Below are 27,980 nucleotides of genomic sequence, written 5' to 3' on the forward strand. Positions count from 1 at the left end.
CTTAAATGAAGTGGTTAATACAGCCCACCTGCAGTAAAGGCTAGGCATCACAGGAACTAGGCTTTGGGTAGATCTAGGATGATGCCACTGTACATGACACAGCTGGTCACACCTGCTTTTGAGTTCAGCTGTCTTGGACTATATCCTTTTAAGAACTAGTCTAAGGAACATGACTTTTTGTCCAAAACACATCTAGGGAAAGTATAGACTGTGTTGACACCAGACATTGCTAGAGAGTGGTAGACTAGACAGAGGATAAAGCAGGTGTCTGATTTAGAAGTAAGACAGATAGGTCAAAACAAGTGACATAAAAGAGACGATAATCTAAAAATGTGCGTCACCTGTGAAAGCATCATCTTGCTCATCTCAATTAAAACAAAAGAACCATTATTTCTATAGGAATAGACTTTTTTCTGATAAAATATAAAAATCCGAAGATTTTTTTTCAGATCATCAGTGCTGCAAATCAAAATAGGAGGGAACTAGCCGGGCGTGGTGGCTCACGCCTGTAATCCTAGCTCTCTGGGAGGCTGAGACGGGCGGATTGCTCAAGGTCAGGAGTTCGAAACCAGCCTGAGCAGGAGCGAGACCTCGTCTCTACTATAAATAGAAAGAAATTAATTGGCCAACTAATATATATAGAAGAAATTAGCCGGGCATGGTGGCGCATGCCTGTAGTCCCAGCTACTCGGGAGGCTGAGGCAGGAAGATCGCTTGAGCCCAGGAGTTTGAGGTTGCTGTGAGCTAGGCTGACGCCACGGCACTCACTCCAGCCTGGGCAACAAGTGAGACTCTGTCTCAAAAAAAAAAAAAAACAAAAAAAACAAAATAGGAGGGAACCCATCTGCTTTTGAGGTTCTTTGTCATTAGTTGCAGTTGCAGATTAGAGAATGTAGACCAAGCGAGAGGATGGAGAATAAGAACACATCACCATCAGCCAAGCAGTCAGCCCCAGACTGAACCCTGTTAGATCTTTGGCTTAGGTTACAAAAGTTGGAAGCTATTGAACTGATTTTAGGGATGCAAAGGTTTAGAAACTGCGGTGGAATAAAATATCCTAAGGCCAATGTCTTAGTTTGAATTTGAAGTCTTTGAAAGTGCTAAGTTATAAGTGATGTCTAAAGGATACTGAAGCCATGTGAATCTACCAGGTAATAGTTAATGAAAACTGAAGGTCAATGAAACATTTCATAAAGTTCATTGACAAAGTACATAGAAGACACATTATTGAAATTAAGGTGCCTCACTGATATCTCACCTTATTGTTTCGAAAACTACTTTGTATTCAAACTGAGCTTGAAAAAACAAAGGGCATCAATCCCCCTGTGAAACAATTGTCTATTATTAATATGCTAATTCAGATCAGGTCACCTAGAATTACCTTTCTAAAGTTGACTTTGTCTTACATCACTTCCTTTGCAGAGTTGGACAGAAAGCTCTTGGCAAGGTGCAACTTAACAGAATTAGTTAGTAGCACAGCAAATTGGTTAACTTGCAAGCAAGCCATACACCATTTGTTAGTGTTGAAATTATTTAAATTGGTGCTGATTCTATGTTAAGAGCAGTGATTTTTCTTGCAAAATTCTCAGGTGTTAGAGAACAAGCTGACAGGAATCATCTTGAACCCAAACAATAGAAAGATTCCCTAACTTGGGAATGTGAAGGGAAGTGAAGATTGGTCTGGAACCCACCACTGATTGTAGGTATTAAAAACCCAAATATCTATGACTTAGGAAGCTGCTGCAAATGAGTGCAGGTAACACCATAGAGCAAGCATGAAAATAAACAGAAACTCTCAGCCGTAGTTCTGGGATTTGGGGGACCAGCCTCTCTATAGGGGAATAACTGCCATGTTAGCAGATTGCTGCCACATAGGAATCATAGCCACCAGGCTGTCATATGTATCTTTTTTTTTTTTTTCTTTTTTGGTGTTGGGGGAGAATCTGGATATCTGGAATTCATTAAACAGTCCTGTTTTAAGACATTGGCAAATAAATTTTTGAGCACTGTAGGGACTACTTCCATGTGCATATCTCAGGGTCAGATCCAGCCCATAGATCACCAGGAGGTAGGAGGCTGGATTAGAGCCAGAGTGGACAGACTGACACCCCCTGGGTCAGCCATGCAAGGCAACAGGAGACAGCAGGGAATTCAGTATGGCTGGCTGTAAACTGGAAACTCACTTAGGGAAAAAAAATAACTGGCCATAGGAAAATAAGGGGCTGTTACTGGGAAGCCCAGAGTCTTGGGAAAATTGAGAGTACTCAGGAGCACAGTAGGAGGGAAACAGAGCCCCCCAGCTACAGATGCTTGATGTCAGTGAGAGTAGAGCCTTTGACATTTGTAGCCACTGTCTCCCTGGGGCAGCACTTGCTACCCTCCATGGGAAAGGAAACGATGTGTAAGGCAGACAGTGTGCACCTTTGCAATGAGGCCATTGCTTCAGTAGTTCTAGAGCAGCCAGAGAGTGTAAATGAATTGCCAGCTTCAGGGAGTATTGCTTATATCTTATTTCTCCAAAAAACAAAATCAACAAACAAAAAGCTCAAGTGCACTCATTCAATGATGGTTCATTTGCTCATGGATTGATTTCTTTCATTCCTTTATTTAACCAACAAATACTGAGCATCTCATATATACTAGACATTGGGGGAAAAGCAACAAAACACACAGATCATTGGGAGTCTAGTGAGAGATGTAGGAGTTTATACCTGCCAACAATGTCCCAGGAGCTGTCAACAAGGTCTCTGCAGTGAGCAGGGGGCACCCAGAAGAGGGATCAACTCTGGTAGTGTCAAGAAAGTTGCCAGGGAAGGCAACATCTAGACTTTCTTATTACTAATGTATTCATTTTTTTTTTAATTTTTTTTTTATTCCTTTATTTTTTTTTTCCATTTTCAGTTGGCCAATTAACGTTTTTTTTTGTTTTTGTTTTTTTTTTTATTTTTAGTAGAGACGGGGTCTCGGCTCTTGCTCAGGCTGGTCTTGAACTTCTGAGCTCCAACGATCCACCCGCCTCGGCCTCCCAGAGAGCTAGGATTACAGGCGTGAGCCACAGCGCCCGGCCTAATGTATTCATTTTTAAAAGCTTCATTCAGCCTGTGACTGTACAGTCATTATAATGTCAGGACCATCTCCTACTTTCATAGTACCTACAGGTTATAATTCATGACTGATATTCACAACAGTGATTCTGGGGCCCTCAGGAGTTAGAACAGCCTCCTGAATTTGCAGAGAAGGATTATAATTTGTTTAATTTAGTTGGTATTGAGTGTTTATCCTTGAGTTTTAATTCTCTGAAGCCTGGCATCCACATGGAATATACTGCTGCACACCGAAAAGTACTTTCATATCTATTTATATTAATTTGGTGCACGTGTAGGAGGACACAGGTTAGCTACTATTGCCATTTAGCAAATGAGAGAATGGAGAGTGTGGTTAGCCTAGGGTCTCAGAACCAGCTACCAATCTGGTAGATTTAGTATAACAAACTAATACTTGTTAGTATTACAAACAACCAAGATCTCGTACTCTCAACCTCTGGTTCAAAAAAAAAATTAACTAGAACATACCATTCTCTACATGTTCTCAGTAAACAGGAATTTTGCTCACTATTATTCCATCAAGGAAATCTCGACCCAAGTGTAGACCATCAGGATCTGTCCCTGCACCCTTTCAGTAGACTCTGAACTAGCCTGTCCAGTGTCCCCTTGGACCTCTTCAGTACATTCTCCACACCTTTCAGAATGATCTTTGAAAATTCCAATCTGAGACAGTCATTCCTTCGCCACCCTTCTCTACCTCCTAACCCATAAGAGGTTTTATTTTTAACAGCCTTATTGAGATATAATTGAGATATAACACACCACAGAATTGACACATTTAGAGTGTACAGTTCAGTGGTTTGTAGTACGTTCAGAGTTGTGCAACCATCACCACCATTGATTTTAGAACGTTTCCATCACCTTAAAAGAAACCTGTTGCCATTAGCCATCACTTCCTATTTACCCATCTTATTCAGCTCTAAGAAACCATTGGTTTGCTTTCTCTCACTCTACATTTGCCTATTCAGAACATTTCGAATAAATGGAATCGTACAATGTGTGTTCTTTTTTGTGTCTGGCTTTTTTCACTTGGTATAATATTTTCAATGTTCCTCCATGTTGTAGCATGTATCAGAACTTCATTCCTTTCTATGGCTGAATAATATTCTACTGTGTAGATATATATCATGTTTTATTTATCTATTCATCCATTGATGGCCAGTGATTTGTTTCCACAGTTTAGTTATTATGAATAATGTTGCTCTAAAGTGCTGTACAAGTTTTCATGTGGATATATGTTTTCATTTCTCTTGGATATATGTCTAGGAGTAGAATTTCTAGGTCATATTTGGTGACTCTGTGTTTAACTATTTGAGGCACTGCCAGATTGTTTTCCAAAGTGGCTCCATGAGAGGGTTTTAATGTTAAATTGCCCTTAGGAAAGAAGTCAAAATGTTTAGCATTGTCTACAGGACCCCATTTTGCCTGGCCCTGCTCACCTCTTTAGTCTCACCCCATGTCCCAGACCCTCTCCAGGTCTCCCATTCTGCTAGGTCCCTCTGGATTTTTGCAGTATTTCAAAGATGCTGACATTTGCACAGGCTCTTTCCCTCCTCTTCCCTGTCAACTCCCATCAGAGAGACCTTTTCTGAACAATCCCCACCCACAATCTAAATGGGATCTCCTTATTATATTATTCCATGTAAGTGATTCTTATTTTATCCTACTAAATGGTGGCTCCAGATGAGCTTAAGAAATCTTAAGACTATTTTAAGACTAATTATTATAAACCAAGGGGTCTTGCACAGAACCACAGAACTTGAGGTATAATAGGAGCACAATGCATATCTATTGTATAAATAAATGATAATGAGAGAGAGAGAGAGAGAAGACTTCAAGTGGGGAAGTTGGGTTTCGAATCTTCATCAAGATTCATATTTCTCCCTTGATATTTTACTGCTTCCTCCTTTTGCACTGAATGGTATAGGATAGGATCAAAAAACTTTTTCTGTAAAGGGCCAGATAATAAATACTCTAGGCTTTGTGAGCCATGCAGACTCTTTCACAATTACTCAATTCTACTATTCTGGTGCAAAAGCAGCCATGGATAATAAATGAAAGAGTGAGTGTAGCTGTGTTCCAATACTTTACTCACAAAAGCAGGCAGCAGGCTCGTTTTTTTTTTTTTTTTTTTTTTTGGCCTGTGGACTGTAACTTGCTGACCTCTATTCTAGAGTATTTTGATACTTGACACCTTGACACTCACAATTTTCTCTCCCTCGGATTCCATGTCCCCCTCTGTTTTTGTTTCTCCTAAAAGACTCTTCCACAACCTAGCTTGGCCAATACCTCACTTAGAAAATTTTCCTTGACCTATAAAACAGAATTAAACATTCTCTTCTCACTGAATTATGCCCATTTTTATGTTGCTGTGTGTCTTCGATTGTGTTAAAATAATTCCATGGATCTGCTCACCCCTGCTAGAATATGGACACGCTTGAAGAGTAAAGTTCACAACCTCCCTTCTTTTTTACCATCAGCACCAAGCATACAAAATGCTCCGTAAATGTTAAACTGAAAGAGAGGAGAGAAGATGATGTGTACAAAATGGATTATCTATACAAAGTACATAGATGAGCAATGAAATAAAGAAAAGAGTTTAAAATAGTAGGAAGGGGAAAGAAGGCATCTGAATGGAAAGCAATAGCAGAACACAGTATTGGGGGTAAACCTAGTGTTCAGGGTACAGGGTCTAGGTCTTCTATCCATCTTCCCAGAAGGCGAGATTATTTACTCTTCTTAACTAGGATTTTTTTTCACCAGACAACAATGATGAAAAAAATCTCATTGTTCTTCCTGGCAACTTCTTAGTAGCAATGCTTCCCCCAATATGCACCACACTCACACTTCTTTCATCCCATCAGTAACTTCTCTCCTGGGGCAAATCCTGAGAGTGCTAAGTCGCCCAAGTTGACTTATCCCAAGGGTTGGAGAAACATCATTGCCTTTGTAGTAATAGTTCAGGACCGTGGACAGTGACACATGGTGGTTTCATTGTTTTCAATGCTTTTGAATGTGAGAGTATTAGGCTGAACTCTATGAAATTACCGATATTTGATTGTCTGTGACCTACGGAAATGTCCGGATTATATACGATTCAATATAACAAAGTTCAGAAGAAAAGGGAGACGTCAGATAAATCATGGTTTAATGGGACTTACCCTTTGCACAGCAGTGGCATGCTTACTGGGCCATTCATTGCACAATATAGGTGGTGCCCAGGACTGTATTCCTACTTTCTCTCTGCGTGGCTCAGATGCATGAAGAAAGGGATGTCATGAGAAAAAGGAACAAGTTACATTGGCACTTTAATTCTGGGCTAACCAGGACATTCAAGGTATTTAGCTAGCACTGTGCCAGGGAAGTCTGGATGATACATAACAAAACCAAATGCAGGCTGATTATAAGATGGACTGTCTGTACTGTTAAACCAGGACCTGTGCACTAATCTGGGGTGGGGTTATCTGGCAAAAAGAGAGAAAATTATGCAATCTTGGTTAAAATCCAGAAGAATCTAAGAAAATGCATCACATTATGACACAGTCTTGTCTGGCTGCTTAAATTATTTTCTTGCACAAGTAAAATATCAGAGAGGAGTTGCTGATCTAGGGTTATAAGAATAGTCAAGAGGGATTTTATGTGAGAAATATGAGTCTATTTCTATAACTTGCATTGCCTCATTTATAAAGGCAGGGATAGATAGGATCACTTTGATGAACTAGAATTTGTATTAAGTTCCACTTGCTTTATTTTCTTTCATTTGAAGATGCTTATTAGTAATATGTGTGCCAGAACAAAATCATTTGCTATCAGTCATTGCCAAACAATGAATAATCCCATGTAAAATATGTTTGCACACTTTTGACAGTTAGAACAACTTCATTGAACTTGGGTTTTTTTTCCCCTTTGAAATAGGCAGAATGTGCTTTTGCTGAATCCTTAATGCATTGCCTCTTGGCTGAGTTCATTCACCCTCGGGGAATCCTCAAAGTACAGGTGTCATTTCTTTCTTGTCTATTGATGTGTCCGCTAGGAAGAAAAAAAGGATTTCCTTATAAACTCAAAGCTCTTAGCTAATTCATCGTTCATTTGTTACATTTTTTGAAAATCTATTTGAAAGACACTCTTATGTGCTGTAGGAACAAGACAGACACGTTCCTTGCCCTTGTGAGCTTACATTCTAGCAGGGGTGGTAGACAAATAAATGACTGCATAATAGACCGATAGCAATAAGAGCCAGGGAAAGGACACTGGGATAAAGGACGGGCGATGAGAAGGAGTGCCTATTTTTGATCACTCAAAGGTTTCTGTCTTGAGGAGAGATGTGAATGAAATGAGGAAGCAAGCCATGAAAACTCTTTGGGGAAAAAAATAACAGTGTTACAAGTGAGGGAACAGCATCCTCAAAGACCCTGAAATAAAAATTAACTTAGAAGTCTTGAGGAACACCAAGAAAGAATGTGTGGCTGGACTAGAATGACTGTGGAGAGAATGGTATGATTGAAGATAGACCCAGGTTCATATCAAGAACTTGTAGGGGTCGCAGTAAGAACTTAGAACACACAGCTGATGTGAGACGGTTGGAAAGCAGAACAGTGAAAGGTCCAGTTAACATATTTAAAGATAATTTATAAAGATGTATGGTTAATAGAGCATGGGGCCAAGAGTAAGAGCTAAAAAAGCAACTAGACAATCTTACTAACATGGGCAAGAGAAGGTGGCTTGGCCAAGGGGGTAACCAACAAGGAGTGAGAGATGGTCATATTCAGGATGTAGTTTGAAAGTACTGCTGATAGATTGAGTGTGTACACCCAGGATTGGGCATCAAGCTGGTGGGCTCTAGCTTCTTCCACTCAGTAACTGTGCCAACACTCATCTACAAGCTAATTTTGATTCCTCTTTTGCAAAGACAGTGTGTTAGTTTGAGAAGCTTAAGCAAAAATGTGAAAGATCAAAAGGAGTAACTCGATTGCATACTGGCATTAATGAAAGTAAGGCGGTCCTAAATAGTTCTTCATTACCATGAAGGTCTTATGGGGAAATGGACATTGATGAGAGTCAGAAAAACCATGGGAGGCCAAGTTTTTTTAATGCTTTTTATGCATGCCATGTGCCAGGTGTTTTGTTAAATGTTTTATGAACATTTATTTTATGTGAGACAGGTCTTACTCTTCCCCAGAGCATGGGCCTTGAACCGAGCACTTACCACCTTCCTCAGATCAGACTGGTTCTGGTAATGAGGACCCAGGGGAGGAGAGAGCTGGGTGGGGCCCATGACCTTAGCCCAATCCACTCCTCACATGCAGATTGGAACAGGGGACATGGCCCCAGGAAGCTGGAGTTTCCTCTTATTAATAATTGTAAATGAACTTCAGATTCACACAGGCAGTTTCAGCAACATGTGGAAGATTTTTTCCTTAGATGCTTGAGATTGTAAACCCTAGTGGATCACATAATGTTAAGGGATATTTTCTTGATTTACCCAAAACTTTAAGGATACTGGTGGCAACTATATTTTTAATGCTTGCCAAATGCCAGGTGTTTTGTCCAATGCTTTACGAACGTCTATGTGAGACAGGTCCTACTCTTCCATTTTAAAGATAAGCAACTTGAGATTCTAACAAAGTAACTAAAAGTCACAGGGCTGACAAGGAATAGAATTGGGACTTGAAGTCCAGTCTCCCTGAATCTAAAGCTCATTCTTGGAATCTCAGCTGTTTCCTGGTTCTCAGAATTTGTGAGTGAGATTAAAAGAGAAGCTTCAGAGAAAAAGCAGGCAATGATGACAGTGATAGTTAGGAAAATAAAGCTGAAGAGATCAAGTTCTGTCAAGAGCTTTATTACAAAGTCCTGTCAAGTGCATTGAGACTCTTTTTTTGTCCCCAAGTCAGAGAACTGTGAAGACTAGAAAAGCCAGCTACACCCTGTATTCTGCTTTAATACTGATGATCTCTTATATACTTAATGTTTGCTTATTTCTCATTAATCATCAATGCTGGGAGATGTTAGACATTCTGCAGTTTAACAGCTCCCTAGAGCTCCCCGTTTGTAATAAACTCTGGTCAATTTATAGTCACTGTCTAAGTTACAATTTTAAAATAAACTTGATTGATTCTTTTTTAACTCTGAAATTAACACATTCCCAGTATAGAAATCTAGAGAGTATAATGAATCAATAAAACCACTCTTAATATTTTAGCATAATCTTAATAGTGTGATACCTTTGTCTATATTTTGAAAATTGCATTATTTAGTGTATACTATTTTTCAGTCAGTTTTTTTACTTTACACCATGAATACTATACCATTAATATATTTTTACATTCCCTAACGTGTTTTTACAATGTAATGTTCTACTTTGTGCAGATACCATAGTGTATTTCACTAATCTCCTCTTAGAATATAGTGTTTTTATAATTTTTCCTATTTTTAAACAATTTTGATGTGAGTATACATGTTCCTATACACATACATACACACACACACACACGCATGCCAGGCTAAATTTCTATAAGTAAAATTTTCAAGGCTTGTGATAGATATTGACAAATTGCATTTCAGAACATTATTTTAATATCATTGGTAATGTATGAGAATTTATTTCCTTTGCCTATTGGCTTTTTCTAATTATTTTGGCAATTTTATAAGCAAAAAGATTTCTCATTTTAATTTTTTACTTTTTTGTTATCTTGTTTTGTTAATTGTTCTTTCTCTATTGGTTTTTAACCAACTCATTGTATATTTAAGATAATAAGTCTCTGTTTTATAATATGCAAATACTTTTCTCAGTTTTCTGTATATTTTATTTTGATATTTTAGTAATACAAAAACTTGCATTTAAGTAGTTTCATCTATCAATAATTCACACAATAAGTTATGCTTTTACTACTTAGAAAGGCCTTCTCCACTCTATTACATAAATATTCAATGTCTTTTTTTCTTCTAATACTTTCATCTATCTGGAATTCATTATGCTATACTTTAAATTTTGTATATCAACCTTAATTTTTGGAGAACGTCATGTGTAATAAAGCATTTCTTAATACTTATTTAACTAAATGACTTTAAATCTGTAATCTAAAAAAAAAAAAAGTATTGCATTTATTTCTATTCCTCTGAATTTCACTTTGGGAAAGAGAAAAGGGCAAGTGGAAGTAAAATACCCTGTTATTTTTCTCCTGTGGTTTTGTTTTAAAAATATTGTGTTTCTCATCTTTGCACAAAAAATCCCCTTAACCCTTGTACGTATCCTTAATGGATCTGGCACAATTCCATCATCCATGATTTATATAAATTCTATTTGAGCCAATTAAAATTTTCAGCCTGTGTCCCCTCTTGAGGCAAAGGATATTCTAGGACTTTACCTGAGCTGCTTAAATAAAATTATTTTGGATATCTGCATAGATTTCTTCCACATAATTAAAATGACTTCAAAGGCTAAATAGAAAAATGCCCTCAAAGTCCAGTGTGATTGTGAGCATGCATACACATAAGAAAAAAATATTTTCATTATGTTTGGTGAAAAAAAATATTTAAAATGTAAAAATTCAGATTGACGAAGGAAATCCTGTAACTCTACACAGAGCACGCTTTTCAATGAACATTTGATAACAGTATCAATATCTTTAATTAGTAATCTAACAAATATGAAACATTTATCACCCCTTTGATAATTTTTACAGGGAGCGATAAACACCATGTCGGGTCCACCAAGGGGAGGATTGTACACAGGGTGTATAAATGAAGGTGGAAGAATGTTTCAAAAGGCTAAAGATATCTTTTCCCTGGGAACTCTCCAGGAGTTGGTCCATAATGACATTTAACCTAGATAAGTGAATAAAGCTAAGAAAAATAACTTGAAATGGAAGTTTTTGGTGTCAAAGAGAAACTTGGATTACTGGGAAAGGAAAGCAATTTCAGAGGGGGTAATGGCTAACAAATGTGAACTAAACTGAGGGTACTGCATCCACATTTGCAAATTTCTAAATAAAGATCCACTGGGTGTGAATGATGTCCATTATGGCAGGGTTGGGGAGGGGTCCTGTGGGGTTGCCCAGCCTTCCCCTGCTTTGCTGGGAGACTGCCAAGGTATTGCTCATTGGACCGCCTTGGAAATTTTGGCCAAGGGCATGGCCCTGGCTGGTGGTGGTGTTGCCAGGCAGACAGCATGCCAAGCTCACCATCTCCCCTGTGGTCTAACAAATCTTTTTATGGAATTTCCTACCTGCTGGGAATTGTGCTACCTGTGTTCTTTTGTCTTTTCATTTCATTACCAAGTAGAGTGGTATTCTAAACACCATGTGTTGCATGTGCAAACTGAGACCTGGAGAACTGAAATTACTTCATAAGAAAGGATGACCACATGACCCAGCTTCCCTAGAACTGTTTTGACTTAATTGTTCATAGTACCTACTTTCATTCTAAAAAGATTCTGGTTTGGACAATAAGTTATATGGTCACTGTATTAATTTCCTTTTGCTGCTGTAACAAATAACCACAAACATAGTGATTTAAAACAACAAAATTTTGTTACCTTGCAGGTCTGTAGGTTTAGGCATGGGTCACACTGGGTTAAAATCAAGACATCTGCAGAGCTACATTCATTTCCAGAGCCTCTAGGGGGAGAATCCATGTTCTTGCCTTTTCGAGCTTCTAAAGGCTGCCAGCATTCTTTGGCTCGTGGTCCCTTCCTGCAACCTCAAAGCCGACAATGGTCAGTCAAGTCCTTCTCACGTCCCATCACTCTGACCTTCTCTTCTTCTTTCCCCTTAAGGACCCTTGTGATTACATTGGGCCCACCCAGATAATTCAGACTAATCTGTTTTAAAGTCAGCCGATCAACAAGTTTAGTTCCCCTTTACCATGTAACCTAAAATATCCACATGTTCCAACGATTACAACATAGAAATCTTGTTTGGTGGTAGGGAGGGCATTACTCTATCACAGCCTTTCTATAGGCAGCAGAATTGAAATATAAAGGCAGCCTTCTGATTACAATTCCAGTGTAATTTCAGTAAATTTCAGTAATCAGTAAGGGTGATGTTGTTGAAGAACATTTGTTCAATCTTTATGAGCTTCTGGGGAGTGGAAAGAAAGTGAAAAGCGCAGATACTCAATGAATTAGGAGGGCGAGGAGGGGATGGGTCAATTTACACCTAATGAGTGTGGTGCACACTGTCTGGGGCATGGGCATACTTGTAGCTTTGACCCGGGCAGTGCAAAGGCAATTGATGTAACCAAAGCTTTCATACCCCCATGATGTTCTGAAAGAAGAAAAAATTAAAAGAAACTCAATGAATATATCTATCAATATTTTTTTTGTACAGGCACTAAATTAGTTATTGAAGGGATATCTAGAAACCAGGGGTTCTGCCCCTCAAATTATTAGGATTTAATTGGTCTATGAGTATATTCTCATCTCTATGCAGAATACTCAAGTCTCTACCAAAGGAATCTATAATAAATGAATTCATAATATGGTAAATAAATAAAGACTCAGGTGCAAAAAGTAAGGGCAGTTTAACTGTCACATTAATAAAATGAGTTAAGACTAGTTTATCATTTTCTTTCATATCACAGCAAACATTGTATCCATGGTAGAAAATACTGTTTTAAAAATCTTCCAGCCACTCTCAACTTTTAGAAATCATGTGTCTATAAATAAATAATGTAGCATACTTATACAAAAATCTTTGCAGGCTTCTTTATTTCCATGGAATCTTTACAGAAATGTGTTGTTTTTTTTTTAAACTGTAAACATCTCTGAGGTTCTTGAAACACTTTTTTAAACTCTGTTCCAGGAAGATTGTATCAAGTTTAAATCCCCCTAGAGTGAGCCTGGGGTTTACATGACTGCCTCCTCACAAACGTTGGCTCCCGTCTTTTCTTCATGTGGGAGCAAACACTGGCAACTTAGTTTTCATCTGCATTTCAAGGTTTTGTGTGAGTCAAACATACATACGGTTCCTACGTCTGAATTTATAGTCATGTTTACCTGGAGATGCCCGTTGTCACACCTGTGTATAACCCTAATTGCACACAGTAAACGCCCAAGGATCAGTTTATAATTCCAGCATTTTGGCCATACTCAATTGCAAAAGATACTTGTAATGAACAGCATGAGATCCATTTTTGTTTGTGACTTATACACCGGTTCAAGTGGACGTATCTAAGGAGGAGGCCCAAAGACGGGGTAAACGACAGCATCATGTCTGAAAACTTCGTGTCCCAGAGAAGTAACATGGAGGGAAAGCATTCATCTTTTATGTCTGCAAAAGGGAAACTGAGTCACATGGTGTAAGAGTTGTAGCTAATGTATGTTCTTCATTTTATGTGATTCAAAAACTAATGGCTGAAAATCATGCATGCACACACAGTCCACTGACAACCAGAGGTTGAACTATATCACAAAAAGTGATTTGTGTGTGTGTGTTTTACTTCATTTGAATATTTTTGCCCAAAGAAGAATCAGAGTTCAAAAAGGTCATAGAAATGCTTCCTGAATTATTTTACTGCAGAATGACTCATGAGTCCATACACTGTGTGTGTCATGCTTTGGTTCTTGTTCCATTGATCCAGGCTCCACGTCTGCTGCCTGGGTCATCTCATATTATTTTAAAAATTGGCTTTTAAGAGCCAGCTTCCCCATTTTGGCTTTCACCCAAAAAAAATCTTGTAGCACATTTTGTTTTTCATCAGTTCATCCCTTTGGGTAAGATCACAGTGTCAAATTTTGTCAGACTAAATTGTGTCTTTCCTGATTGGAGATGAGAGGAGAAGCCAAAGGACGGGCGAGATGTTAGTAATTTGTTGTGAAGCTGAAGGCCAGCTTCAAAGGTACATGCTTTGTAATGTGGTTCATTATGTTCTTGTTTTTTTTCAAAGGGATCCTTCTCCAGCATTTTATGTAGAGACAATCTCTACATTGTTGTGCATTAATTGGTGCATTGTTGTTAGGGTGCATTAATTGGTTTGAAGAATGTTCAGTTTGCATATTGGGATTGGGTGGCTCATGTCCCTAGTGGTATATCCCCCATCCTGACCCCAGGGAAGGGAGGATAGAGGAACCAAGGCTCTGAGTGCCAGGAACGGTGGCCAAGTGGCCTTTTATTTTCCTTTTCCTTCTATGCTCATGATTCAGCTAAAACTGTTCTGCCAACTTAGCTTCCCTTCTGGCTCCCATGATTTTTCCTAACCTCCTCCCCCATTTCAGGAGTTAAGCCCCTTTTCTCCTCCCATATGCAGTACTCAGAAGATCAGGACTGACATCCTGGTGCCCATCTATTGTGCTCCCCTCAAGTGGAGGGCACGTTCACATGGTATCCTAATGTCCCACCCTTGGAGAAAGCACATGGTGGGTGATTTGCATGCCCTCCCCCTCCCCCTTCTATTCACCATTGTCATTTGAGAGTTAAATTCATAAGGATAACTTTTTTTTTTTCCTTTTCAGAAAGTCTGTGATATCGCAAAAGGGAACATGTTGTAGCTAGGATGATACTATAATATTTCCCAAACCATAGTCTGTAGCAGGGTGCTACATAATATATAGAGGCTCATTGTGTGGTTTAATATGTATTTTCATGTATATTAATAAAAATATATAATCTCATCATACCTCTAAATTCATGGGTAATTTTGCCATAGATGAGGTAAAAGTAAAGAATAGCAATCAATGTACAGCTAATTTACTATTAAGTAAATAGCACAATTAGTAAAGAGAATAGAGCAAAATATATAAGGGAGTCCATGTAAAAACATTTAACAAATGTGGACACAGTGGGGGAAGCATGAATTCTGGAGTCAAACCTAAGTTTGAATCCAGCCTGAGCATAAATAAGCTTTGTGACCATGGAGTCACAAATGTAAGTTATTTACATTTATCTGTTGCAATGAATAAACTGTTTTGAGCCAAATGAGATAATGCATAAAAAACCTGGACATGTAGTAGACGCCAAATAAATGCTAGTTGCCTTCTTTTAAAGAAGCAAGTAATCAATTTAATGTACTTTGATGTTGTTTACCACTGGGGTTCTTGTTCATCAATTAAAAATGAGCAAAGAGTCAACTGGCCTACAGTCCATGGAGTTGGACCAACTGTCAGCTTTCATATGCCAGGGATGGAGGGAAAGGACAGATGGCCAAAGCCAAGGCCAAAACTTTGGATTCCAGTCTCTTAAAGAGGTATATTGCCTATTCAGATGAGAGCTTGATGCACCATGTCGCTTCAGGGGCCTGTCATATGCCAGGCATTGGGTCTAGGCCTCCAGGATTGGCTAACGGGCAAGAACACTTGCCGCACCCCTGCCTTCATGGGGCCAGTGAGAGTCAGACATTAATTGGATTATCATACAAATATGTGATTAATGCTAAGGAAAGTGTTATAAAGGAAGGGTGCTGATACCATGGGAGTATAAGCCAGGGACAGCTTAGCTAGTCCGGAGGAGCAAGAGACGATCCCCTTGAAATTTAGGCTGAGGTCTGAAGGTCTGAAATTTGGGCAGAGGCAAGGAGGAGATATAGCTAGGAAGCCCATGCTCGGGAGGAGGGTCATACGTGAAAACGCCTGTGTCAGGAAGGGATATGATGTGTTGGAAGAGCTGAGAAAAGGTTAGTTTAGCTGGATGATAAGGAACAAGGGGGGATGTCTTATGACATGGAGTGACTTTTGAAAGTGGGCTGGAGTCAGATCATAGAAAGACTTTTCAGAGCAAAGGCATTTTCTGTTTATCCTAAGAGTGATAAAAAGCCATTGAAAGGTATCCATGATGGGGTGACATAAATACAGAAAAATTTTGCAAAGATAACCTAGAAGCCTAGAAGACAGGCAGCCATGGCTGTGCAGGAAGATGCATTCGGTGCCTTGTGCAGTGGCCCTGGTAACGGGATACACGCTCCTCTCAGGACGTGGGGGTTGGATGAAGAGAAGATGGTGCATTTAGGAAGTAGAACAAGCAACTCGGGCTGGGCTTGTTGACGGAGTGGCTGGGACAGGCTTTGTTTGAGCAAGAGGAGGACTTCTGAGTTTCTTCCTTAGTCCCTGGGAGAGGGACCATCCTCTGGATAAGATTTAGTGCAAAATGGTAAACATGCAACTGCATTTATCACACTCACTAGTTGATCAAGAATCCTTGCCACAAATAATGACATTTAAGAATATTTTGATTAAATTATTATAAATATACAATAATTCTATCCTCACTAGCAAAGGCTAAAGCCAGCCCCTTGAAAACTGCAGAGTAATATTTGGATTAAAATTCAGCACCAGCTTTGTATCACACACTTCCGTGTGTTATCTTACTTAATCTGTGCAAAGATCCTGGTAGGCTTTTATTAGTAATATGGAAACGAAGGTTCAGAGAGATGGGTGCCTTGCTCAGAGCCCAGATCCAGTGTGTGGGGAGGACTCAGTGTGAGGTCTCCCAAATCCAGGTGCAGGCAGGGCTCTCTCCATGGCTCTTAGAGCCCTCCACTCGGGCTTCGCTCCTCTGCCACTGCCACCAAGCCTGGGGGGCTCTCGTCCCCCTTACGCAATGGACCAAACTTTCCAAAGAGTGGGCAGGAAACCACTAACATCAGAATCTCTCCAAGTGCTGGATTAAATGTAAATTTTTAAAGAATATAAATTCTTAAAAAGTTTCCCCTAGATGATTCGTAGCCCCTCTAATGATAAAGCACAGTGAGTCACCCCTGCCAGGGATATTCCTTCTCAATGGGAGAGAATAACACCGCAGTGTTGGCCTCCGACAGTCACTGCAAGGCTGAGGCAATGCAGGCCCCCAACCCTCTGCACCATTCTCTGTGAACTTTTCCATCTCTGGGACCTCTCCATTTTAGTTTGTTTTCTGCAACATTTCACTTTTCAATTAATAAGCAATTCTCTTCAACCTATTTTCTATTTGATAGCTTCTCAGAATGTGATCAGACCAAATACGCTTTTTAAGTGCTCATCATGCACAGTTGAAGATTAGAAGAAGATGGGAAAAATTGGTATTTATGGGAAGCGTGTGTGAGCATGTGTGTGTGGTGTGTATAGACGTGTCTGCATCTGTGTGTGGCATATATATGTGTCTGCATGTGTGCGTGTGTACATGAACAGGCTTCTCCAGACAGATCCACAGACATCTATTCTGCCTAGCCTGTGTGCTTGGGGGTGACGAATGAGTCCAAGAGCCACACCATGGAATTCCTGGCAGATGGTAAGCCTCAGCCTCCTGTTTGGAGCTCATTTTCCTATTGCCAAACCAGAGAATGCCATTCTCCAGTTCTACAAGGCCCTTGGACTTCCATCTCTAGCCCCTGTGTCCCAGTACAGCATAGCTCAAATGGTGATATGTACTAGAATTCCCTGGAAATGGTGTCAAGATGGCTCAGTAGGCTCTAGGCAGGGCCCAAGAGCCCGCATTTCTAACCAGCTCCCTTCGGACTCCCACACTGCTGGAGCAGGAACTGAACTTTGAATAAAAAGGTACCAGAACACACAACACAGAGGTTGGACAAACATATAATTGGTCAGAGTTCAGGCCATGGAATAAGTTATTAGACACTCCAACCTTGGATAACTGTTTCTAGCTGTAATATATTGAGTGTCCTCTCTAGTTCTGGCTCCACGGCAGACATTTTTATATGTCACACCTCATCATTCCCAGGTAAGTCAACATTTGAAACTAAGAATAGAAATGCTCAAGTCTGAGGACATGGTCTAGAAATACGCAGCGAGGGGCTGAGTGGTTTCCATTTCCTTTGAGCAATTATCCCATTGCCGTCTGCCAATGTGTTGCCTTTTCTCACAGTAGGTTTCTACTAAGTGGCATCTCACTTCAGACATAAAGAACAAGCATCCCAATGCCTCCCTTTGAATGCATTTCAGCTTGTTTTGTTTTTGGAGCCCCAAACACAGCGACTTGAATCTATCATGTAATTCAAAGGAAACAAGCATTGTTCTAGTCTTTTCAAACTAAGGATTTGTGTGTTTGGGGTATTTCAGTTAGGAAGAAAGAAGGAAGGTGAGAACATCATTGAACATTTATTTTCTGATACCGGAGGTACCCGCTGGAATTTAAAAGCCTCGCTTCAGAAAGTTTGGCATTTGCTAATTGTGGGTCTGACCTTCACATGAGAGCAGTTATGAAAACTCACGGGAATGTCAGATTTCTTTATAATAAGTGATTGGGTAGATAAGGCTGTATTTACTAATAGCTTCTTCATGCACATACTTCGTTTTTATCCACATTATCAATAAGATTTTTAAAAACTTCATGCACCTCGGTAAAACACTAATATTTCCTATTATATGTTTTATTCAGTCTACTTTGTTTTTTCTGATAGGAACAAGCATGATATACCTCCCCTTCCTCATGTCTGCCTTGCCAGTAATTCACAGAAAAGTATGCACCCCTTGCCTTGCTCAAATTTTTCAATGCAAAGAATCTTGTATGGAAATAAACCTTAACTACTCCATTGGAGTTGAGTGGAGCCCTAATTCTGACTTGATCTTAAGCCATTCCCTGCTCTGAAATTAATACCAAGTTTGTTCCTACCTCAGGTTCCACCGGCTATTCTTGCTGTCCAGAGCTCTTTTTCTATACATTTTTGCATTGCTGTTTTCTTATCATTCAGGCCTCAGCTGAAATATTCTCTCAGCAGTAAGATATTCTTAGCCATTTTATCCGAAATAGGTGTGTGCCTCCCAACACACACACATTTTCTCAGTCATACTCCAGCCCAGTGCTAGATCTTTACACTGATGGAAATGTTCTACATCTGTGTTGTCTGATATGGTACACCCCAGCCACATGCAGTTATTGAGCACTTGACACATGATTGGTTTGACAGGAGAGCTGAGTTTCAAATTTCCATAGCCACATGTGGTTGGGGCTACTAGTTTTGGGTAGTGAAGCTGTAGTATAGAAACCTGTTTCATGGTTTTCATAGCCCTAATCTCTAACTGAAATTATCTTGTTCATATATTTATTTTATTTCTTGTCTGCCTCTCCAGGCTAGAGTATCTGTTTTGTTAACCACTGTAGACCCAATGTTCAGCACAATGGTTGACATGTAGTGAGTCCTCAAATAATTTTTTTTTAATTAACTTCAAAACGAGGGGATGCCACTTAACAGCATTTTGCTATTTTTAGAGAGCATTCCCAAAGTCTTGACTTCTGTCGATATTGTTCTCTGCTAAAAAGTCTGAAAGTCAAACTCTGAACAGTTTTGTAATATAACATACCATCAAGTTGTCTATTTGCATAATTGGTTTTTGGAGATTCAGTTCAACATTTTGCATTCATCCTGACCAATTGTATCTCCTTAGGGCCTGTTTTTCCAGAGACAGAGCTTAGAAACCTGGAGTTTTCTCCTCCAAGTAGCAACATATCTGTATATTTGGCAAATGTGATTTCTGATTCTCCATCCTACCTGTGGCTTATGATACTGGCCAAGTCTTGTAGATGGTTAGGATTTGTTATCCTTAGACATAGGTTTTTTTGGTTGATTTAAAGTGAAGTCCTTGGCTATTTGGGGAAGACAAAAAGCCAGACCTTTGTTATTACATGAAATTGTCCTCAAAGCTCCATTTTGATTGATTTCCTTTGTTAGCAGTACTCTCATAATAGCTTTAAAAAAAATCATTGAAAGTACACTTTCTGTAAAGTCTCTTTTGTGTGTAGATGTTTGAAGGCTCTGTCCACTTATTTTTTTCTTAATTTAATTTTTTTCTTGTATTATTTTATCTGCCTCTAGAAACCAAGTAGGGGTGTGTGTGTGTGTGTGTGTGAATTTTTGAGTGAAAAAAAAAATGAAATGTTAAAGAAAAATGAAAAAAAAAATACTCCACCCACACATACCTGCTTTCATTTTGCTTACTGCCTTCAAATTCTCTTCATATTTGTATGTTTCACAGGTATGATATACACGATGTTTTGTATATTTTCATTCAATATTCAAAGTAGATTAGCAGGTTAATAATTATTTAATGGCTGTATTCTAACATGCTGTTACTCAAATATGTATTCAACTCATCCCCTCCCACTGGACATTTAGCGAGAGGCCAGTATAATTTTATTATTAGAAATAACATGGCAGCAGATATTTTCATATACATGGTGCAACTTAAGTGGGATCAGACGTGCTACCTAAATGAAATAAAGTATACCAGTCTTTCATGGTTTGTGTTGACTTTTGCCATGCTACTTTCAAAAAGGATCATACTGGTCTACAATACCACCAAGTGGGATATGACTATATGGATTTGTAACAAGGGTGTTTCTCTTTGATTTTCTTAATTTGGGCTATTTTTGACAATAGTATCAATAAGAGTAACAGTAGCAACAATAGCAACAGCTAGCATTCTTAAGATAGATTATGTGGCAGGACTTAAATTAAGTGCTTCAGTGGTTAAAGATGTGAGCTCTGGAGGCAGACTTCCAAAGTTCGAATCCCCCACTTACCCTCTATTTACTTCAATTTCCTCCATTGTAAAATAGTTTTTAGGGTTCTTATAAGGGTCAGGAGAGTTAATACAGTATAGAGCCTAAGTAAGCACAGGACAATTGTTGGTTATTATTCATAATAAAGGATGTTGTTATTAGTCCCATTTTACAGATGAGGAAACTGAGATATTGAATGTCTTTCTCAAGGTAACACAGACAGTGAAGAGTTGGAACTGTCTTGGGAAGAGTTGGGACATTTGGGCTGAGATTCCAAATGTCCTTTTTCTGACCAAAATATTCTGTCACCTCCTATGCAGAGATCACCATTTATATCCAAGAAGAAGTGTTACTGTTAGTGCTGAGTTAAATCAAGGCTGAATTAAGTACAGAAAATGAGAATATGAGGTCACTGTGATCCCCTGGAAATGCCATGGCATAAATCTTTGTTCCCAGGACAAACAATAAAGCTGTTTCTGTATGGTGCCATCTTCACTGAGATCTGAAGGTAGTTCCATATAGAATTGTGAAATCCCCCTAAATCAGGCGTCCTCAAACTACGGCCCGTGGGCCACATGTGGGTGTTTTTGCCTGTTTGTTTTTTTACTTCAAAATAAGATATGTGCAGTGTGCATAGGAATTTGTTCATAGTTTTTTTTTAAACTATAGTCTGGCCCTCCAATGGTCTGAGGGACAGTGAACTGGCCCCCTGTTTGAAAAGTTTGAGGACCCCTGCACTAGATGATAAAGATACAAAGGACCGGGTAGGTAGACATCCCCAGGACTCATGCAGGGCCCTGCAAATGCTGTTTTCTGTTAAGGAAAGCCCTCTACAAATACCTCCTGACCTGAATTTCTCCTAAGTATTCCCATAAACACTGTTGGTTATCTCTTAATGTACTTGGTTCATAACTGCTTAGTCAATTATTTTTATTAGCATAACATTATTTTTAAGCATTATGATATTGGAAAAACAAACGATGTAAGCACATTTTCTCAGCTATGGCTGATTGCAAGTTGTGTTTTTGTTTTGTTTTTGTTTTTTTTACTTTCTTCGCAGATTTGATGAATTAATTATAAATTTCCCAAAGGGGATCTAATGTGAACCAATCTTTGCCTTTTATTCTCGCATGCTTAGTTTCCATTCTAGTCCCAGTGACTATCCATTGAGAACAAAGTTTATTGCCAAAGGCTCCTAAAATTGCTGATATAACATACGTTCTCCAGATAACCTGATTCCAATTTTCATAATGAACAAATGCCTTCTTTCTCCCCCCATCTCTTTGCTCAAATAGCTATTTGTGGAGACCACTGATGTCAATGGCAAAACTCTTGAGGGACCGGTGCCTCTGGAAGTCATTGTGATTGATCAGAATGACAACAGACCGATCTTTCGGGAAGGCCCCTACGTCGGCCACGTCATGGAGGGGTCACCAACAGGTATGTAGAGTTGGCTTGTCATTGGCATAATGGCTTGGAAAGTGGTACACTATGTTCTTTTGGGATTTGGCAGACTGTTTTATTGCTGTTCCAACTTGTTGGCATGTATCAACATGGACGTATCACTTCCCTGGGTAGAAGCTAGCATTGGAAGGCTGAAGTACAGAGCACGACCAGGGTGTTGCAAGCTGTGGAAATATCTTCCATTGTCTCTGACAATAATCCTCCAGTGATGACCGCCATCATCGAAGCGTCTAACGCACAGCTGATGCTGGGCACCACGTGAATATCTAGCTCACCCCTTTGAGGCCTGAGGCTGAACTTTGTGCTAGAGTGGAGCTTTGATGAGAATAAGGTTCCCACTACAAGCTCCTCACTTATTTCTTTTCATAATTGCCTTTTAATAAGAACTATTTTGGTAAAACAGGTAGGACTTTTTTTCCCCCTTTCTTGGAAGATGTACATGGAGAAGATGTTTGTCAAAAGGCCAAAGGCAAGATATTTTATCTCTCTCTGTGGAAATATTGGTACCTACTGTTACAGAAATCACTCAAGGTTATGACAGAGCTCCTGCTATCTTTGTCCTCTGTTTAACCCTTCTATCGGGGCAGGTTTTAGAATTGAGAGCTCTCTTTTTTGGTTCAGTACATAGTAATTAAAGTATTCTGTGGCCAGCAGCAGAAGTTACTTCTCAGTATAATGCTTGAGAATGTGAAGAATGAAATATAAAAATTCCTGTTAGGCTAGACTTTGACTTGAAGCTTTAGCATATATTTGAGTGAAAAAACACTGTATTAATGGTGACACTGTTGCTGCGTCTAGATTATACCCAATCAAATAAGGAAAATAGTCCTTTAGCAGAGATCAGATGAGAGATGGAAGCCTAAGAACTGCTTTCACTGTTTTTTCTTTCCCCCTTTCACTGACTTGATGGGATGTATCAATGACATGTAGATACATGAGGCTCTGGAAGCGTTGCCATGGTAACCTTCCTGGACTCCCAGGTGAATAATTGTATGCAAGATGCCTAAAACCTCCCTTCAGCTTCAAGGAGCTGGGTCTCCAAGCACTTCACCGGATCCCTCAAGGGCAGGAGCGACCCTCTGCCTTCCCAGCTTTGAAAACCTTCTGCAAAAATAAGAGTGGATTCCCCGTGCTGGAGAGTGTTTGGGGAAGTGGTGGAGGCAGAGGAGTAATGATAGGCTGGAGGGAAGGAGAGAGGGCAGGTGAAGGTAGGTCAGGTCACTTCAGGGCCGACTGTCCACAGTGCTCTGCTCAGTAGGCTGCTTTTGATGGCGAGATAGCTTCTGGTGAGAGAGAGCCTGGAATTTAAGTTTGATGTTTATAGAAATCTTCTTAAACAAGCTGATGTGCACAGCAAGTTCGGAGAACTGATGGGGAAAGACATTAAAGAGGCCAGAGTTTGAGCAGAACAGAGAAACCATTCCCTGTTTGCATCTGTGGTACCCCGGCCCCGGCCGTGACTGACTAGAATTCGGATGGGCCAGAAAAGTCTTCTAAATGTAAATGATGGAGGTGACAGTCAAGGCGGCCGTGCGCCTGCACATGTCTTTGTATATTATATGTGTATATGATTAGATGATGTCCAATTTTCCTGCCACAGTGTCCTTCCTTAAAGTTTAGGAAAGAATTTTGGATTTGATTGCTTTATATACACGGCATACTTTTGAAGAAAAATAGAATCTTTTATGCATATTGAATTTCTTAAAACACAAAGCTATTCAGTGACGGATAGATGCTTCTCCTGCAAAACACAAACCACTTCAAATGTCCATTTATGATTGTTATTATCCTATAAAACGCATAAACACTGGGATGGTTGTATGGAGTAACTTCCTCTGGCTATGCAGAATTTGGTCCGATGCATTGTTTTCTTTTTCAGCACCCTCTGAGTTTGACTATAGAGCAGGAATTGGTCATATTGGGGGTCAAGAATGTGGAAATGTTGCAAAACGCTTTTAGAAGAAAAGCTACTTATATTACTTAGCACCCTGTAAGACAGTTATAGGCAAGATGGCTCCTGACGCATTTGGAAGGACAGTGGGAATTTGGGAAAGAATCCCTTCTCTAACCAAAACCATTAAAAGTTATAGCAACAAACACTGGCTATGAAAACGATCAGCTCTCCTATTTCCATAATGCTCTCCTTAATTATGGCTCATAGACTCCTACATGTTGTAGACATTGTACAGACCCATTTTACAGAGGGGGACACTGACCCAGGAAATGTTCAGTGGCTTTTCCCAGTTCACACAAGTCAGAGATGGGGGACAGTGTTTGGGATTCAACCTTCATAATCTACCTTCAAATCACGTATTCTTTCAACTGTTCCACAAATTTTATGGTGAAAACAGCCACCAGACTATCATGGCATTGAGTCGAGCACTTACTATGTGCTAGGGGCTTTATGTCACCACAGCATCTCATCCACTGTACCACCTCCTACCCTTCGAGGTGGACACCACCATCCTTACCTTACAGAGGAGAAAACTGAACATCAAAGAGGTTTGGGAACTTGCCCAAAGTTCCACGGTTGGTGGAGGACACAGAATCTTTGTCCTTGCCTCTGGCTTCAGAACTTGATGAATAGTTCCTCATTCTGCTGATAAGATGCTGCCACATCTGCCTCCATTCTCTGGTCAGATTCTAGCCGGATCTGCTCTGGCCTCCTGCTCAGACTAGTCCACATCCATGCACAACAGCCCACATTTCTTCCTGGCCTTGGTTGAGCCACGAGAAATCTATCCGATCTCTTCTCCTGCTCCCATGGTTTGCACCATGGACTCCTCGCATGCCTAGTTATGGAGAAGTATTTGTGCAGTTCTATCAGGTGACCTAATTTAGGTCTTGATAGAAAATAAATAGCTCTTCTGATCAGACAGCTAGGCTCACTGAGTCACCTTCAGTATAATGGGATCTGTTGCTCAGGATCTAAGGTTAAATAGGGTCCAATATTGAGCCCTTGTTATCACTTACATCACTTTCTTCTGAGCCCACATAACCAGCGACATCTTTGCGGGGTGTACAGCTCACTGAGCCTCATGCTCAGGAGTTCCTGGTGCTTGGGTTAATGATCTGTTACCATCTTGAAAGTCTTAATAATTGTTGAACAAAGGGCCCTACCTTTTCACTTTGTACTGAGCCCTGCAAATTATGTAGCTGGTCCTGTTCACTGCAATGTAGCCTAGAGCTGGGTTGTATGCCTGGCTCAGCTCCTTCACAAGGTGAGACCTTGGGCAAGATGCTGAACCTTCTAGAAGCCTCAACTGCCTGGTCTGTAGTAAGGGCAAAATATAAAGTACCTACCTTAGAGAAAGATATGTGAAGATTAAATGAGACATTGTGCTTCACTCAGTGCTGAGAACATAGTATTCATGTTCAAGAAATGCCTTTATAGTATTAATACAGGGATTATTATTTTTGTTCCAGCATGTACCCTTTAGCAAAGGTAAAGCAAAGAGACTCGCAGTTTGTGTGAAAGAGAATTCATCTCCCAACAAGCCAAGCATCATTTTCATGTTCCCATGTATTCGAATGCCCTCAGGACCAATCCATCACAAAGGAAGGTCACCTGTATTCATCTGTATGTGCAGACAGGAAACCGTTCCCAGCTGCTCAGCACTAAACTCCAGGGTATTGTTTTGGGAAATCATTCTTGGATGAAGGAAGATCAACAGAAAATAATGGTCTTTGAACTTTGCAGATCATGAGCTGTTCCTTTTGCCGAGACATAGGCATTGATTTATGGGGCCCGAGCCCAGGCTCTGGCTCTCCATGGGGGCCAGCCAGATCTCTGTGTGAATCTGGTGTTTTCTGAATGCCTAAAATACAACAAGACCTCTCAGTATGGGGTGGAGGGCTGGGACCCTTGAAATTCCTGTGGAACTCTCATCTCCACAGTGGCTTTCTGGCACCAGTTCACGGTGGTTTGCCACCAGTAGTCTACTGAGCACCTTTGAGAAGAGCTGACCATGATAAAGGGCATGCCAGGCTCCCCCAAAGTAGACCCCAAGATGGGGATTAGGGCATGTGGTTTACCTTAAAGGTACAGGGACAGCAGATCAGAAATCGTACGGAGAAAGGAAGGTAACTGATTTGAGGTGCAATATTAGAGCTGCTACCCGAGTGGGCAATCGGAGCTTTATCCATTCGGGGGAGCTTCAAGAAATGTCATTAAATATACACATTGAAGTTATCCCAGCCACAGGGCCAGGTAGCTGGGCTGTCTATCCCACTAAGCCTTATGATGGGCATTGGCTAAGAGCTATCCTCAGGGGCATTTTAATTTCCAGACCCTTTCAGCCTGCCATCTACAGGGGCAACCTGCGGTCCAGCAGCAAGAGTACCTAGTACTCATAAGGTCTTGGCCATGGGGTAGCCCCACTATGCTCTTCCTTCATGCTTTTAGCCACCGTGAATGGCACTCCCCAGCCTGGACAGGTGGGGCAGCTTTGAGAGATGTCAGTGCAGAGAGGTCACGTGAGGAGTGTACCAGTTCCTAACCTGTACGGCTGAGGGAGATGAACATGGCGCTTACCTGGAAGTACATGTTCTGAGTCAGGAGAGATGCACGTCGCTTAGGTTATGTGCTGATACTTCTCGGGTTGTTGAAGACGAGCAGAGATGAGCAGTTACATCCTCAGCTTCTAACTTCTGAAAACCCAACCACTCACGCCCTCTCCTTTCCTCTCTTGCTCCCTTTATTTTTTTTTTTTCCATCCAGTATTTTGACTGAGCATCTGCTCTGTGCTGGCCCTGTTCTGAGCTCTGAAGTACAGCAGTGGACCTGACACACTGCTCCTGCCCTCCCGGTGTTCACAGCCAAGCATAGGGACAGGCAGTGGATAAATAAGAATCACAGTCGTGGCTAGTGCTGAAACATGGCCCTACTGGACACTTACCCCAGGAGGGACCAGACCTAGTCTTATTGTGCGAAATTCTTTCTGCAGGGGGATGTAAGGGAGTAAAGCTTTTTTTTTACTTTTATTTTTACTCCAGTATCCACCTGAGTTCCTCTTCAAGACACAGTCACTTTAATTTTTAAACAAGTCCTACTGTGCCAGATGTGAGGAAAAACAGCCGATCCAGTGCCCTTTGGGATAAAAGGCTGTCCTGAGAGCTCAGCTTTGCTTGGAAGTTGCTGCTTTCCAGAACAGCTTGAGCTGTTGTTGATATTTGATAATTGATGGTTGATATGTGATGCCTAGCTCAGTAAAAGTCTTCAGTTTATCAGAATGGCCTGGTAGTTAAGTCTCTTTTCTGGTTACCTCTTTATTTATTTGTGGTAGTAACTTCTTACCTCACTGACTGTAAACTTTTCTGTCACTGGCATTTTCAGACTTTTGCATCATAGTTTCTCCATTCTCAACTGTCCCAACCAACCAATCTCGTGTGCTCCCAGAGTATCAGGCATGTGGCTATTTTGTTTGTTTCTTTTCTTTATGAGATGTATCTTTTTAAAAATAAAGCAATTCAGCTTTTTTTAAAGTGAAAGACAATGCAATCACCCCATACCCCAACACACACACGCACACCACAATCCCACTATCCAGAGCTAACCACAGTCGACATTGCAGTGAGCACGGTCCCAGGGCTCTCTCTGGGCCTCTCTCCACGGAGAGATGCAGGGGCGCAATTTTAAAGAAATGGAACTCTACATGCTTTTCTGTAAATTACTCTCTTCACTCCACGGGTCTTATGGACATTTCTGTAAATCAATAAACACCGAGCCACACCATTGTTTTAAACAGCTAGTATCTGGATCTATCATCATCTAGTTAACCAATCCCCCATTTAAGTTGTTTTCCCTTTTCTACCCTTAAAATCAATTCCGCAGGGGAGAACTCATCTCTTCCCATGTGTGTGACAATTTCTTTAGGATAAATTCATAGGAGTGGGATTGATGGGACAGAGGATATGCCTGATTACATTTTGATCCACACTGGGTGATGCTTCTAATCAGAGGATTTTATTGTGTATCTTAGCTAAGCTC

General features: G+C 40.3%; 1 protein-coding gene across 1 annotated transcript in view; it reads left to right on the plus strand.

Annotated features, from left to right (window-relative positions):
- CDH13 (cadherin 13) overlaps positions 1-27,980 on the plus strand; it is a 958,432-nt gene that overhangs the window by 589,620 nt on the left and 340,832 nt on the right. Inside the window, exon 6 of the mRNA XM_012743295.2 lies at positions 21,823-21,967. Coding sequence (XP_012598749.2) covers positions 21,823-21,967 — 145 coding nt within the window. The remainder of the gene's footprint in view (positions 1-21,822; positions 21,968-27,980) is intronic.

The sequence above is a fragment of the Microcebus murinus genome, chromosome 20, assembly GCF_040939455.1.
Source record: "Microcebus murinus isolate Inina chromosome 20, M.murinus_Inina_mat1.0, whole genome shotgun sequence".
Taxonomy (NCBI): Eukaryota; Metazoa; Chordata; class Mammalia; order Primates; family Cheirogaleidae; genus Microcebus; species Microcebus murinus.